At 38.9% G+C, this 13,370-nt stretch overlaps 1 protein-coding gene across 7 annotated transcripts in view; it reads left to right on the top strand.

Moving 5' to 3' along the window:
• The window catches only part of KIF13B (kinesin family member 13B), a 129,254-nt gene that overhangs the window by 89,328 nt on the left and 26,556 nt on the right, over window positions 1-13,370 (top strand). For all 7 annotated transcript variants that reach the window (XM_057427701.1, XM_057427698.1, XM_057427695.1 and 4 more), the window contains exons 25-32: window positions 924-1,070; window positions 3,470-3,499; window positions 5,905-6,004; window positions 6,329-6,455; window positions 7,994-8,049; window positions 9,333-9,457; window positions 10,580-10,756; window positions 12,317-12,409. In XM_057427701.1, the coding sequence (XP_057283684.1) occupies window positions 924-1,070; window positions 3,470-3,499; window positions 5,905-6,004; window positions 6,329-6,455; window positions 7,994-8,049; window positions 9,333-9,457; window positions 10,580-10,756; window positions 12,317-12,409 (855 nt within the window). The remainder of the gene's footprint in view (window positions 1-923; window positions 1,071-3,469; window positions 3,500-5,904; window positions 6,005-6,328; window positions 6,456-7,993; window positions 8,050-9,332; window positions 9,458-10,579; window positions 10,757-12,316; window positions 12,410-13,370) is intronic.

The raw sequence follows: 13,370 nt of genomic DNA, 5'->3' as shown, positions 1-13,370 counted from the left end.
AAAGAGCCTGCAGAAAGCCAAGAAGCTGCTATTTTGTATGGTTAAGGGATGGACACAAAATAAGTTATTGTGTAGAGCAGACAAAATGTAGAAGAGAGTGGAGTCCCTCGGGGTTTTGTGAAACTGCCAGTGTGCATAAGCTCAGATTTAAAGGTGATCAATGCTTACGGGTAATCTTTTTGCTATGTTCTGTTCTGGGTAGCACCTGCTAGAACAGTCATCAGTCTCAACTGGACTTCATAATTTTTTGAAGAGGTTCAGAGTTCGCTTTTATTTGATCCTTCTGGCCAACCACTCTTTTGTTCTTTGAATTCTACATACATTAAATTTTTAATGCTTAACTGAGTAGTTAACATTTCAAAGTGCCCATAGAACACAAGGAATTAGTAAAAGTCAGATACAAGCTGAACCTCCAAACTTCCCAACTCCTTTGATGATTTTTTTCCATCTTTTTTCCCCTGTGGGTTTTATAAAGACCAGTTACTTTGCTGCGCTGATAGCACCAGGGGTTAATAATTTTCAGTCAAGTTTACTAAAATTCCAGTAGCTCACAAAATTAGACTATTTTTTTCTTCTCTTTTATAGGTGGGGAAGAGACCCACCTGCCTTTAGAAGTATTACAAATAAATTTCTATAAGTGTATGTTTTAAAAATCCTCCAGAAAAGTAAACTGGGAAGTTGCTGAATGCTGAACTTTTATTTTTCTGTAAATATATCAATCCTATGAAAACAAATCCTTGCAACAGAAGGGTAACTCTTCAACACTGGGACACTGAGGTCGCCGGGCTTACCACTTCGTTCTTCACAAAATAAAAACATAATGGTACTTGCAAATAACTGCCACTAGAGGTCTCTCTGTCATTAAGCTTCCAGTATTTGTTATTCTCTTTTCCCGAGCATTTCCAATTGTTTTTTTCTGGCAGGGGCAGTCTCGACGAATTCAGGTTGAAGTGAGATCTGTACAGGAATCCGGGACCTTGCCACTGATGGAGGAATCCATATTATCTGTTGGCATTGGCTGTGTTCAAATAAAACATGTCAAGTCACAAAAACTACCTGAAAGTTACCAGGTAAGAGTGAATACTTTCTGTCATCTGTGGCTATTTCCAAGACATGTAAAAGCATAAAGTGGTGTCCTGTGTGACAGCTGGAGGCAGCCCCATTAATTTTAAGATTTAGTTTGGTTTTGTTAGACTTTTTTTTTAAACCAACTTCTTAAACATATAAAGCAATATCAAGAAAAGTTGGCAGAGTTACTTTGGCTGTGGTTTTAGTGATTAGTCAGGATAGTTTGAAACTAAACCTCTGTCTTTTTGAAAATGTTGTGGAAGATCTTTTCATTTTCCATAGTGAAATAGTGTTTGTAAGACTACATTCTGTGTCTTTTCTGGTTTTGGTATCTTTTTCCTGTCCTTAAAAGCAGCACAACCTTAACACACCATTCAAAGAAGAAAACATTGAAGCTTCTAAAATTCATTAGGAGTTTGTCCGGTAGGTTTTACTTCAAATATTAAATGTGGCAGCAATTTTATGTGCAACGTGTATTCAAACAGTGTTGAGCTACAACTGTGAGAATTATATGAACCAGTTGTTGACCCACAGTAAATGTTGAGCAGTTTGACAACCCCAGAAGCGCTACATCTCATCTTAAGCTGCAGGTATATTTGATTTATTTTATTTCAGTTTCTAGTGCAGTTTGACTTCTTCCCCCAACAGCTGCATTAAAATCTAGTCACTGCTCGAAGTGAGCAAGCCAAAATCTGGTGCAATAGCACAGGCAAGTCTCCAGACTTGTTTGATTAGTTGCCCTGCTTGAGACAAGTCCACCTAAACACGAGGTAGTTTTGGGGACATCTTCCAGCTTTCCATAATGTTTACCCTGTTGACAGACCGTGATTCAGCCTGTGTCTGCTCCTGTCTTTTAGCTTAATCAGTATTGTTTTTCTCTTTGAGGTCTGAAGTAGTTAGTTTTTTTGTTGTTTCCTAACCTTAACAGCCCCTTGCGTGTCAGGGGTACGAAAAGGGGAATTTTTTCCTCCTTTGCAGAAATCTCATGTTTCAGCAGCATCCTAGGCAGATTATTGCTTTCACTTCCCATTATGCTTCTGCTAGCGATTTTACCTTCAGGCTTTTGTAGCTGCCTTTCAATCATAGCGGTTTTTGATACCCATGTCCTATGAAACAAGTAAACTGTCGTTTCTGTTTTACTCCTGAATGAAGCAAGTTTTTTAAGAGACTTTTCTCTGTCAAGAAAGAGTGAATGATTCTTGCAAATTTTATTTGAAAGCTATTACACACCTGCAACATACATATGCCTCCTTGAGCCTGTTTCAGAAGGTGACAAGTCCCAGGTGAACATCCGGTCTGTCTCACCCTGTTTCTTCCCCAGTGAATTCCTGATCTGTTGACCAGTTTCAACCGTATCTGACAGAGCTGGCAATCCACAAAATAGCACATTCTTTCAAGAAGAAAGACTTAAACTCCGCTTGAGAGAGAGAGACTAGTGAGTTGTGTCTGACACTGATAACCCACATGGGAAAGGGCTTTGAAAACCATGTTTTATTAGTCCTCTATCTTACAATAACCTTCTGACTTGAGCACCTGGATATTTAGTCCCCTTATTAGCATTTCTCTGTCTCAGGTAAATCAGTATCTATGGAATATGAAAGATTTTCTAAAGATCTTGAACTAAGAAAATGCTCTTCTATATGGCTTTTTCATTTTAGCTTAGCTAAGCTTTTGCTTTCATTATTATATACAGAAGTAGACTCCAGTGGCTTGTTATTGCTTAAATAGATCAGTAATAACTCCATGAGGACTGGAGCCCTCATTGCTTCTCCATTCACTGTGAAGGAGTGGCAGTTCTGCTTACTCTTACTGCAAGTGTCTCTGCTTGTGATAAATGTTGAGAATGAAAGGTGGTGTCTCCTATCAGAAAATAATGGAAATCCAAATGTCAAAAGTCTACATTGCAACTCCTGGTGTGACACACTTATTTAAACTCCCCAACAGTTGGCTTAGATGTTTACAATTTTTTCCCTGTAGATGCTACAGCAAGCTTACCTCAAATCCTTTATGCCAGACTGATTTTTCAGTAGTTGCTGTAATATTGATACTGAAGTCTTATACCAGCACATTTTTCTTTGCTGTGCAGGATCAACAGGTTTCAAGTTGTTTCACTAATACTCGTCTTTCTTTCTTAGGGCAATTCAAGTGTTACACTTGCTTCCAATTACAAAGATTTGTAGTAGCTATATCTCTCTGACATTTTTCCATTATAATTGTTGGATTGTTCTGGATGAGCTCATAGCAGTGAGTCTTTGAGATGTCGTGTTTTAATTCTGTGATCATACTATTGCTAAGCTCAGACTTTTATGTAAGACTTGCTAAAATAGTTACACCTTTTGCATTCAATGTGTATCCTGCTATAAAAAAAATTAATGGCATGGTTTGGTATGTTTTGGCCTAGGAAGAAGAGGATGAAATGGACAGTTATCAGGTAAAACTTTTGAATCCTTTTTGTTTTTACAAACTCATGCATTTCAGATTATAACACTTCAGAGGAGGACCAGTATTTTGTCTTTGCTGTACTGGCTGGGTATACAGAGAGCCTATCTACTGAAGAGACTAGAAGCTTGAGAAGTGTGTAGATTGTTATGCTACAAAGCTGGGTGGTGGATTAGAGAGGTGGAAGAGAAAGAGCAAGAACCCTTAATGTGTATTTCCAAACCAAAATCCAATTACTTTTCACTTTTGGTGTTCTGTGGGAAGGAGTCTTCATTCTTGACAAATTACGGTGTTGAAAGCAGCCGTGCATAGATAGACTTGGGGACATTGGTTGATGAGAAACTCAGCATGACCCACCAGTGTGCACTTGAGCCCAGAAACCAACCGTGTCCTGGGCTGCATTACCAGCAGTATGATCAGCAGGTCAAGGGAGAGATTCTCCCATTCTGCTCTGGTGAAGAGCACTCCATGCAGTCCTGCAACCAGCTCTGGAGCCCCAGTATAAGAAGGAGCTGTTTGAGTTAGTCCAAGGTTGGTTTGCCTGGAGAAGAAAGCTTCGGGGAAATCTTGGAGCAGCTTCCAGTGCCCAAAGGGGCTGACAGGAAAGCTGGGGAGGGGCTTTTGACAAGGACATGTAGGGATAGGGCAAGGGAGAATGGCTTTAACCTGACAAAGGGGAGATTGAGATGATATCTTCGGAAGAAGTTCTTCCCTGTGAGGGTGGTGAGGCCCTGGCCCAGGTTGCCCAGAGAAGCTGTGGCTGCCCCACCCCTGGCAGTGTTGAAGGCCAGGTTAGATGGGGCTGGTCAAGTGGAAGGTGTCCCTGCCAGTGGCAATGGGATTGGAACTAGATGAGCTTTAAGATCCCTTCCAACCCAAACCATTCTATGATTCTATGAGATTGTCCTGATAGAGAACAAGAATAGGCATAGCAGTGTTGAATGTTGCAGTCAAATACTTTATGCTGTTTCATATTATGAATGTGCTATGTGTAAGACATCTGGAGTATACTGCATGGTTACCAACCCTTAGGCGAAGAAGGGGGATTCTGGTCCTGGAGCCCAAAGACAGAGGGAAACATCACACTATTTTTTTCTATATAATGTCACAGTAACATGAGTCTTAAAGGGGAGCTGATGAGATACAATATCTGTGATACCTTTCTCATCTTCTTGTGAATAACTTTACAAAAGCACATCATCATTGTTATAGATCTCAACTTTGTGTAATGAGAGCAACCAGATATTTAATGCTTTCTGATAGATTCTGGCATACTTTAGGGGTCTGCAGCTGAGTAATACAACTGTAGTTTATAGTCTTTCATCCACCCAGTTTTCATGACAAAGTATGTGTTATACTTTGATGTGGAATGCATCTGAACGGCTGTAAAAGAGGCTTGCCTGAAGGCATCCTGGAGCTGATAGCTCATCTTTGTGGCACCCAACGTACTGCATGTAGAGTATCATTCATCATTTCTGAGCATTTCTACACAAGAGACAAATGAACTGAGTGTTCTTAAGGATACCGGGTGGGGGTTTTTTTGAAGGACATGAGCACTTCAGAAGAAATATTTTTAAAAGGCCTAGTTGCAAATGCCAGAACTAGGGACAGTCACGTGATGCAGGGCAGGGATGGATTGCTAAAATGAGGCTGCTAAACACTGAGTGGGAACACTGAGTGATGGATAAGGACTGGTGTTTCCAGCTTTGCCACAAGGTAGTAGTTAGTGAGTTTTAGACTAGTTTGGGGGCAAAGATGTATAAAATGCAGTTTGTTCAGCTGGGAAATACAGAATAACAGCTAGAGAAGGATGCCTCAAGCTGGCAAACAAAACTAATTCAAATAAGATGTGGAAAGTTAGGGATTTGGACCTGTGAAGGAAGGCTAAGAGAACTGGGGTTGTTTAGCCTTGAGAAGAAGAAAAGACTCAGATGGGATCTTGTCAATGTGTGTGAATGAGAAGGGGTAAAGAGGACAGAGCCAACCTCTTATCAGTGGTATCCAGTTAATGGAAAAGAGGCAGTGAGTTTGCACTTCACATAAGAAGTTACTTGGAGAGGTTGTGGAGATTCCATCCGTGTTGATATTCAGATTTCAACTGGACATAGCCCTGAGCAAGCTGCTGTGGTTGACCCTGCTTTGGGCACAGAGCAGGGCTGGGCTAGACAATCTCCAGAGAGGTCCCTTCCAACCTCAGTTGTTCTATGTTTCTGTTTAAGTTGTCCTGTGCAAAAGAAAATAGAGAAGAGCTAAGTGATTTGTTGGAGGTCTGCTCTGTGTCTTATTTTCTTCTTGGGTATAGGATGAGCAGAAGTGTTGAGGAAATGTGTAATCCACAAATAGGAAACCTTGGCTTTCTTGGGTCAATACTTATCATGACTACTTTCCTCTTTACAGGATAGGGATTTGGAGAGGCTCCGTCGGAAATGGCTGTGTGCTTTAACAAAGCGGCAAGAGTATCTTGATCAGCAACTGCAAAAACTGGTTGGGAAGCCTGGTAAGCAAAATACAAAGGTAACAATAGTGATATGTTGAGGCATGCTCACTTAATTTTTTATCTTAATGTATTGCAAAATTTATAAAATAAGTTAATGGAGAGTTGAATCTCTGAACTCACCAGTAATTTACTTTCAGTGAAACTAAAGTTAGAGAAGCCTATATAAAATTGTTCTTGTATACTGTGTATTTCTTCTTTGTGTGCTGAATATCTTAGCGGAGTGAGGTTTTATTCTGTTATAGCTGGTGTAAGATCACTGAGACATGATAAGGCACCGAATAAGAAATGCTCTCTATTGTCCTGCCTAACATCCTGCTTCTTCAGATAAAACAGAAGATGATGCGGATCGGGAGGCACAGCTTTTAGAGATGAGACTAACACTCACTGAAGAAAGGAATGCTGTAATGGTTCCTTCTGCTGGCAGTGGGATTCCTGGAGCTCCAGCAGAGTGGTATGAACATACATTGCCATATGCAAGAATGAATGTAAAAATGATGCATGGCCTGTTCCTGGCTTGGATCATTGCCATTTTTTGCTTTCCTTAATCTGGCCTCTGTGCACCATATGAGCAAAGTTGTTAAAATTAGGCCTCTTGCTTCAATTATTTTATTAGGCTGTCTATCTGAAATTCAGAAATGGTATTTAGTAAACGATACTATTATTGATCAGAGTGTAATTCTGACCTTCTGAAAAAACAGGATCAATATTTATTACCATTGCACGTACCATTTTAAAAAATTAGCTAATATGTTAATTACCTAGTTCATTCGCTTAAAAGGCTGCTCTGTCATAATAATACTGCATCTACAGGAGCATTTTGTTGCACTCCTGGTTTGAGCACAGTCTGTTTAGTCAGCAAGTGTTCCATGTAATTTTCTAAACATTAAAAATAGTAAGCTACACTATACTTGAGACTGCTGTACTGTAGCAGCTGTGAATAACAACTGTAGATAAGGAGGCAAAGTTGTTTCACTTCAAATCTTTTGTCTTCAGTTGCTTTCAACTTTGTGAAAAAATTTTCTGAGCAAACATCTAACAGTATTTATTGATGGAATTGAGTGTCATGGAGCTTCAAGCTAAAGTTTGTTGAAGCTAGCAATTCTGAAACATAAAAATGACAAATGCTTGCTGGAAACACATCAGCCTTCACATCAAAGTGTTGGACTAGGCTGAAAAATAGTGGAGCTGCAGGAAACTTCCTTGAGGAAGAATTAGTTTTGAACACTTTCAGACCAGAGGAAATGTTTAGTGTTATTTTAGCACCATATATATTACAGAAGACTCCTGCTCTTGTTCACCATAAAGTTCGTCAAGTCCAAGTTTGTCTTGAGATGGCTACAGCCTTTTTTCACAGCTAAGATTGCCACAAGGAATCTTAAAGCCTTCCGTGCTTCGTGTTACATTTTTATTTCCTTATTAATGTTGTGTAGCTTAAAGTGCTTAGCCAAGGACTATTTTGTTTTAAAAACAAACAGAACACCACCTATGTTACCCCTCCTTCCATGAAAGATACCTTAAATAGCAGCTTTGACTCTCAAATATGTGTGGTTTGTAAGAAAGAGTAATAACTGTGTAGTGTAGCAGCATCAATGTTAGTTTAAAAACTTTGACGCTGGATGCTGTGATTTTCACTCTGCTGTCTTCACTGCCATTACTAATGCAGAGGGGGTTGCATTTAATAAATGTATGTGTCAGAGTAAATAAACTTAATTTTGCTATTAGCATTTTAGAGGGAGAAAGCCTCTCTGAAAGCAGAGGTCAAAGAATATAGTAATTCTGAGACAGCTAGGATAAAAGAAATACCAATTTAGTTGAGTCTCTTGGAATCTGTAAATTAAAGTAAAACTGTTTGCCAATGTTATCAGTAGTCTGGCTTAAAATGGCAGTTGTTCTGAACGTAATGTACTTGGGGCTTGTATCGTAAGGTACATGTGCTGGTTAAATCTGTGTTAGTTTAAATGCTACCATTGTCCCTGTCTTCCGTCTTAGGACTCCAGTGCCTGGTATGGAAACTCACATTCCTGTTATTTTCCTTGACTTGAATGGTAAGTGGTTCTTAAAATGACAGAGTGCTTTGAAACAAACTTTATGCAGCCAGAGGCGTTATAGAATTTAACCATGCTAATAAAATGAAGGCATGCCTGGAATGGCAGGTGGATTAATTTGGGAGTGCATGTTTTTCACTAAAACATTGTTTAATGTTCAAAATAGCATTATATATGGGAGGACCATAGATTTTCATAATTACAATGTTTTTCATATTTGAAATAGAAATAGTAAAATGAGTACATCTAAGGGAGTGTACGGCAATAGCAGTGTAAACTAAAAATTATTGTTGGGAATGTTCTTTCTGAGTTCTCAGAAGGATATAGCACTGATGCTATATCCTGTAATTTCTTTACTGATGACTCAGAAGAAAACGTGAAGTCACTGATAATAAGATCTAAATATCAAAAAAATGTGGCATGGTTAGCTCAAATTAGTTTACAGAGAGTGATCGTGTGTTTCTTTTAAACAATGTATGGTCCAATCATCCAAATACAAGATCCGGTTCAAACAAAGTATTTATCAGATATTTCTATCAAAGATGGGAAATTGTAGCCAAGAAAGCAGCAACCCCAGCATAATCCAGGGAGCCAGCAATGCCTCATCAGCTGAACAAATTCTTGTTAAGATGTTTTAAAGGGGGTTAACGTGTTAGAAGCATCAGGTGAGAGTGGGGAGGCGGCATTCTGCCTGTTATGAGGAGGTCTTTGCTGCAATGCTGTTTACATTTATGGTTTGCTCATCTAACAAAGCATGTCGGTATATGAAATGGCTTCAGAGAGGAGCTAGTTAATCATTCATGGTGAGGGACTTGAGCCAGAAGAGGTTGAACTGCTTCTCAGAAACCAGATGAAGGGTTTGTTTAATCATGGTCTGTAATTTTACTTGTGTAACCATCAGCTTATCTTTATTTAAAAAGAAAACCCCACACCACCTAAGTGATGCCAGATGAGCAACGTACTTGGTATGATTGAGCTGCAGCGCTGAAAACACACCTGTGGGCAAGGAGGGGATGTTCACAGCTGAGGGAGAGTCCCACAGAAAGAGGACTTTATAAAGCACGCTTGAGTCTGTGTTCCCAAATCTGTGTGCACACTTTCTCTATTGAAATGGGATTCTTTTTGAAGTGAAACAATGCAAGAGATTTGCTTTTGTAGATAGAGTATAAGTAGCCAAGCTGGGGAGTTACTGATGAAAACGTGAATTCATGACTTGCTGGATATTTTTAAAAAGGACAATTGCTTTGTGTCTCCTCACCTTTTGCACTCACTTCTGTTTCTAGCTGATGACTTCAGTTCCCAAGACAACCTTGATGACCCAGAAGCAGGTGGGTGGGATGCTACACTTGTTGCAGAAGAGGAGGAGGAATTCTTTGAACTGCAGATTGTGAAGCATCATGATAGTGAGGTAAGCAGAGATGCAGGCCAGTATATTTAGTTTAGAAGTCTGTTAATTGTTCTCTTTTTATATTAAAATGTGTAAATAGCGCATCGAAGACTGCATACAAAGTACAGAATACTTGTTTCTAACATAACTGAATTCAAGTTTTCCAGAAGTATTCACTAGGATTATAACCATGATTTGAAAAATAATAAAACTCAAGGATCTTCCTTCATCCAAATCCAAGCATTACAAAAGCTTCAGATTCTGAGTTTGTGTTTAAAAACCAAAACCAACTCCCTTAGCAAATTAGAAAATGGAATCCCCCAGCTGAAAAACTAAACAGTCTTACCTGTCGTTACAGTTAACATTCACCTGTGCATTGTTCCATTCGTTACACAACATTTTGCCTCTGAGTTTTACAACTTTCCAATTGTCGGTTCGTGATTTTTGCTCTTAGGCTTAGAATCTCTGATGTTATTTTTTTATTCCTTACAATTTTGCTCCTTACTCTGAGATTTATTGCTCTTTTATATTTTAGAGGAGCTTTATTTCTGATGGGTTTTATGGGTTTGGGGTTTTTTTGTTTTGATTTGTTTTCAAAGCCTGGAAAAATGGCTACCAGACTGTTTTTCTTATGGCTTGAATATAAACAGTTTAAATTTTCAGTAATACTTAACATTCAAGAAGAGAAATTCCAAGTTTTGCTGTATTGCTAGAAATGTTTCTGCAACATTATTTCTCAAATGCAGACGAGAGTTTATGTGGTGTGATTGAAGATTTTCACTGCAATTTCTGTTGCTCTCTGACTTGTGTTAATAAATTAGGCCAAATGGTCCTGTAGTTCTGCATATTTTACAGTTTATTTGCAATGATCCTGGGTATTCAAAAATCTTGTTTTCAAGAGGAAATGTTCCAGAGTTTGAGCAAGTTGGCATTTTCAATCCCAGCGTCTTCATTTGGCAAACTAATCTTGATTTTTAAATGGCCTCTTCTGAAGTGCAGGGATTTTTCTTCATAGGGAGTGAAATGGAGAAGCTCACTCTCAAAATTTATGTATTATGTATTTTTGTTAATTATGCTTAATTAATTACAGTTAATTATACACCTAATTATGCTTATTAGAGGATACATTTTTTTCCTTTGCAGGTGAAAGCAGAAGCCTCATGGGATTCCACAGTCCACGACTGTATCCAGCTCAGTAAAGGAACAGCAGCAGATGAAAGAGTTTACCTTATTGTGAGAGCCACTGTCCAGCTCAGCCATCCTGCAGAAATGCAATTAGTGTTACGCAAGCGCATTTGTGTCAATGTGTATGGCAGACAGGTATGTCTTCTATAGTCCTTCATGCTTTTCATTCTGCCCCATGGTTATCACTGCTTGAAGAGGGGAAAGCTGTGATCTGTGCAATATGCTGCTGCTATGCCTTATTTTCCTGTATCTACCTTCATCTCTGTCTGCATGGAAGCACCTTATCAGTCTCATGTGTCGAGACTTTCAGCTGCCAAGTAATTTTCATAGTATCTTTTATACTGTGGATGATAATGCAGCTTTTTCTTAAAGGCTCAGTGGGACATGGGTATGAGAGACTCAGTGTTATTTGTATTAATTACTAAGGGCTTTATTCCAAATCACTGGAAAGAGTTAACTTCTCATGAGCTTGCAATTCAGGTTTTGGAGAAACTGTGCATCACAAGAAATCTATATGTTTCCCTGCTCCTATAGTATGTTCACACATTACTGCTGACCATTTCTATCTATCCAGATATTTAGAGAGAAACTAACAGTAGTTGGAGCAGAGATTCCTTTGTGTAATTTGCCAAAGTCAATCACTCTGTCTCTTATGTTTTCCAATTGGCTTGTGCTCTTAAAATAATGTGAGGTAAGAGCATGATATTTGATAAATGGAAAGCAGAAAGTTGTCATTCTATTTGCAGCATCTCGTCCTGAAAAATATTTCATTCTTGAAAAGGATGGTGGTGAAGAGTTTGTTCAGTGTTGTCTCAGAATCCAGCTTCCCCTAGCAGTGATAATAACAAAGCAGAAAGCCTAAATTATAATTCTGTTTGCACATCTGTAGTTAAAATCTGAAGCAAGAGCAGAAGAGGTGTGGTCACACCCTGAAACCCTGTTAACAACTCTAAATTGCCTTTAGTGCTAGGAACAGAAGAACTTGGTGCTTCAAGCAGGCAAAAGCTTTTTCTCGGAAAGAGGCCAGTGAATTTTTTTGTCATATAGAATGAAAGAGTATATTCAATAGAGAAATTGAGCATGCCAGTAATTACGATTGTGTTAAGTCTTCATCAGTTCTGTTTGCTATGGATTTTAGTCAGTGATGTGTTTTACTTTTATTCAACACAGAATCTTTGGCTTTCTTGCTAGGTTTCTAAAAATCCTCGTCAATAACCTTTCCTGGGTGTTTGTCTCAGCAGCATCTCTGAATGACTCATCTCTGCATTAATTCAACAGTCCAGTTCTTAACCCTGCAAGGCGCCAAGTCAGCATAAACAATGACCATGCTGCCTTAAATCATTCTTCGTAACGATCTCTTTGGTCAAGAATTTAAAGTCTGTACTTGTCAATATTCAAGACAAGTCACCTAGGGCTCTATAAAAAAAAAAAAAACAACACACCACTTCTAGAGCTAACAAATGATTTGTATGCTGGTTAAACGGTCACCTTGCAATGAAGAAAGTTAATCCTTTCTCTGTATCTGAAATACAGACAAGCAAATGATTTGTCTCCAAGTTAAAAATCTTTGACTCTTACATATTTATTGAGTCTGGGCTTCTTTCATTATAAAGTATATTTATTTCATTTTAAATATGTTAAACCATATTCTCCTTAAAGAAATATTTTCCTTTTTTTATTTTTGCCTCTCCATAGGGTTTTGCACAAAGTTTCCTCCGAAGAATGTCTCACCGAAGTTCCATTCCTGGCTGTGGTGTCACTTTTGAGATAGTCTCAAATATTCCAGAGGTGAATAAGAAATCAGCATAGCTGAAATTGGCTAAGAGCCTCTAAATTTCTGATTTTCCCTTATTTTGAGCATGCTAGCTCTTGCTGCTGCAAGCATAAACTCTGGTTCTTATAAAAGATTAAGCATGTTCCTTTACATGCTGTGACTTAGCAGCAACCTGTGTCTTGTCAGGGTCGCTATGTATTTTGTTAGGTGAGCATCTGTTTACTGAGGTCCTTGAGGAAAGAGAGGGAAAAAGTGGGAGTAAAGATGAGCAGGTGAAGTGCGTGGTGCAGGGAGCATGAGAATATGTAAAAAATAACAAAGTGGCTTTTTCGAAGTAATGTCTTTATGCAGCTCTTGATTCCTGAGCATGTTCATAGATAGAATCTAATCCTTTCCTTCCAAACAGATGCTCTATCGGAGCACTTGTGAAAACATTAACACATAAAGAGCCAAAAAGGCTGGTTGATGCCTGACTGTGCCTTTTATGTTCTGCTGTATTTAGCACGCAGTGTTGAAATGTTTTTCAAGCAAAGTTCTATATTTTTTCTTTCAAGTCACTTGAAATTTTGTTTTTCTCACAGGATAGGTAACACTACAAATGTGTTTGAGCACTTTTTAATTATGAAATTTTTCCCTGTGAGGGTGCTGAGGCCCTGGCACAGGTTGCCTAGGGAAGCTGTGGCTGCCCCATCCCTGGCAGAGTTCAGGGCCAGGTTGGATGGGGCTTTGAGCAACCTGCTCTAGTGGGAGGTGTCCCTACACGTGGCAGGGGGTTGAAATTAGATGAGCTATAAGGTCCCTTCTAACCCAAACCCTGCTATGATTCTATGAAATATCTGAATGCAGCCCTTTTGCTAATCAATGGCAATGTCTCACTGTGAGACTTCCCCTCCCATCCCTTAAAAAAAAAAAAACAAACAAAAAACACCATAAAAAAACAAAACCAACAGAAAAACAATAACCACATCTAGCTTG

The sequence above is a fragment of the Pezoporus wallicus genome, unplaced genomic scaffold (assembly GCF_028554395.1).
Source record: "Pezoporus wallicus isolate ANWC-B61680 ecotype Strahan unplaced genomic scaffold, APGP_CSIRO_Pwel_v1 contig_6464, whole genome shotgun sequence".
Lineage (NCBI taxonomy): Eukaryota > Metazoa > Chordata > Aves > Psittaciformes > Psittacidae > Pezoporus > Pezoporus wallicus.
The sequence above is the reverse complement of the archived record's forward strand: the minus strand, read 5'-3'. Positions and strand labels throughout refer to the sequence as shown.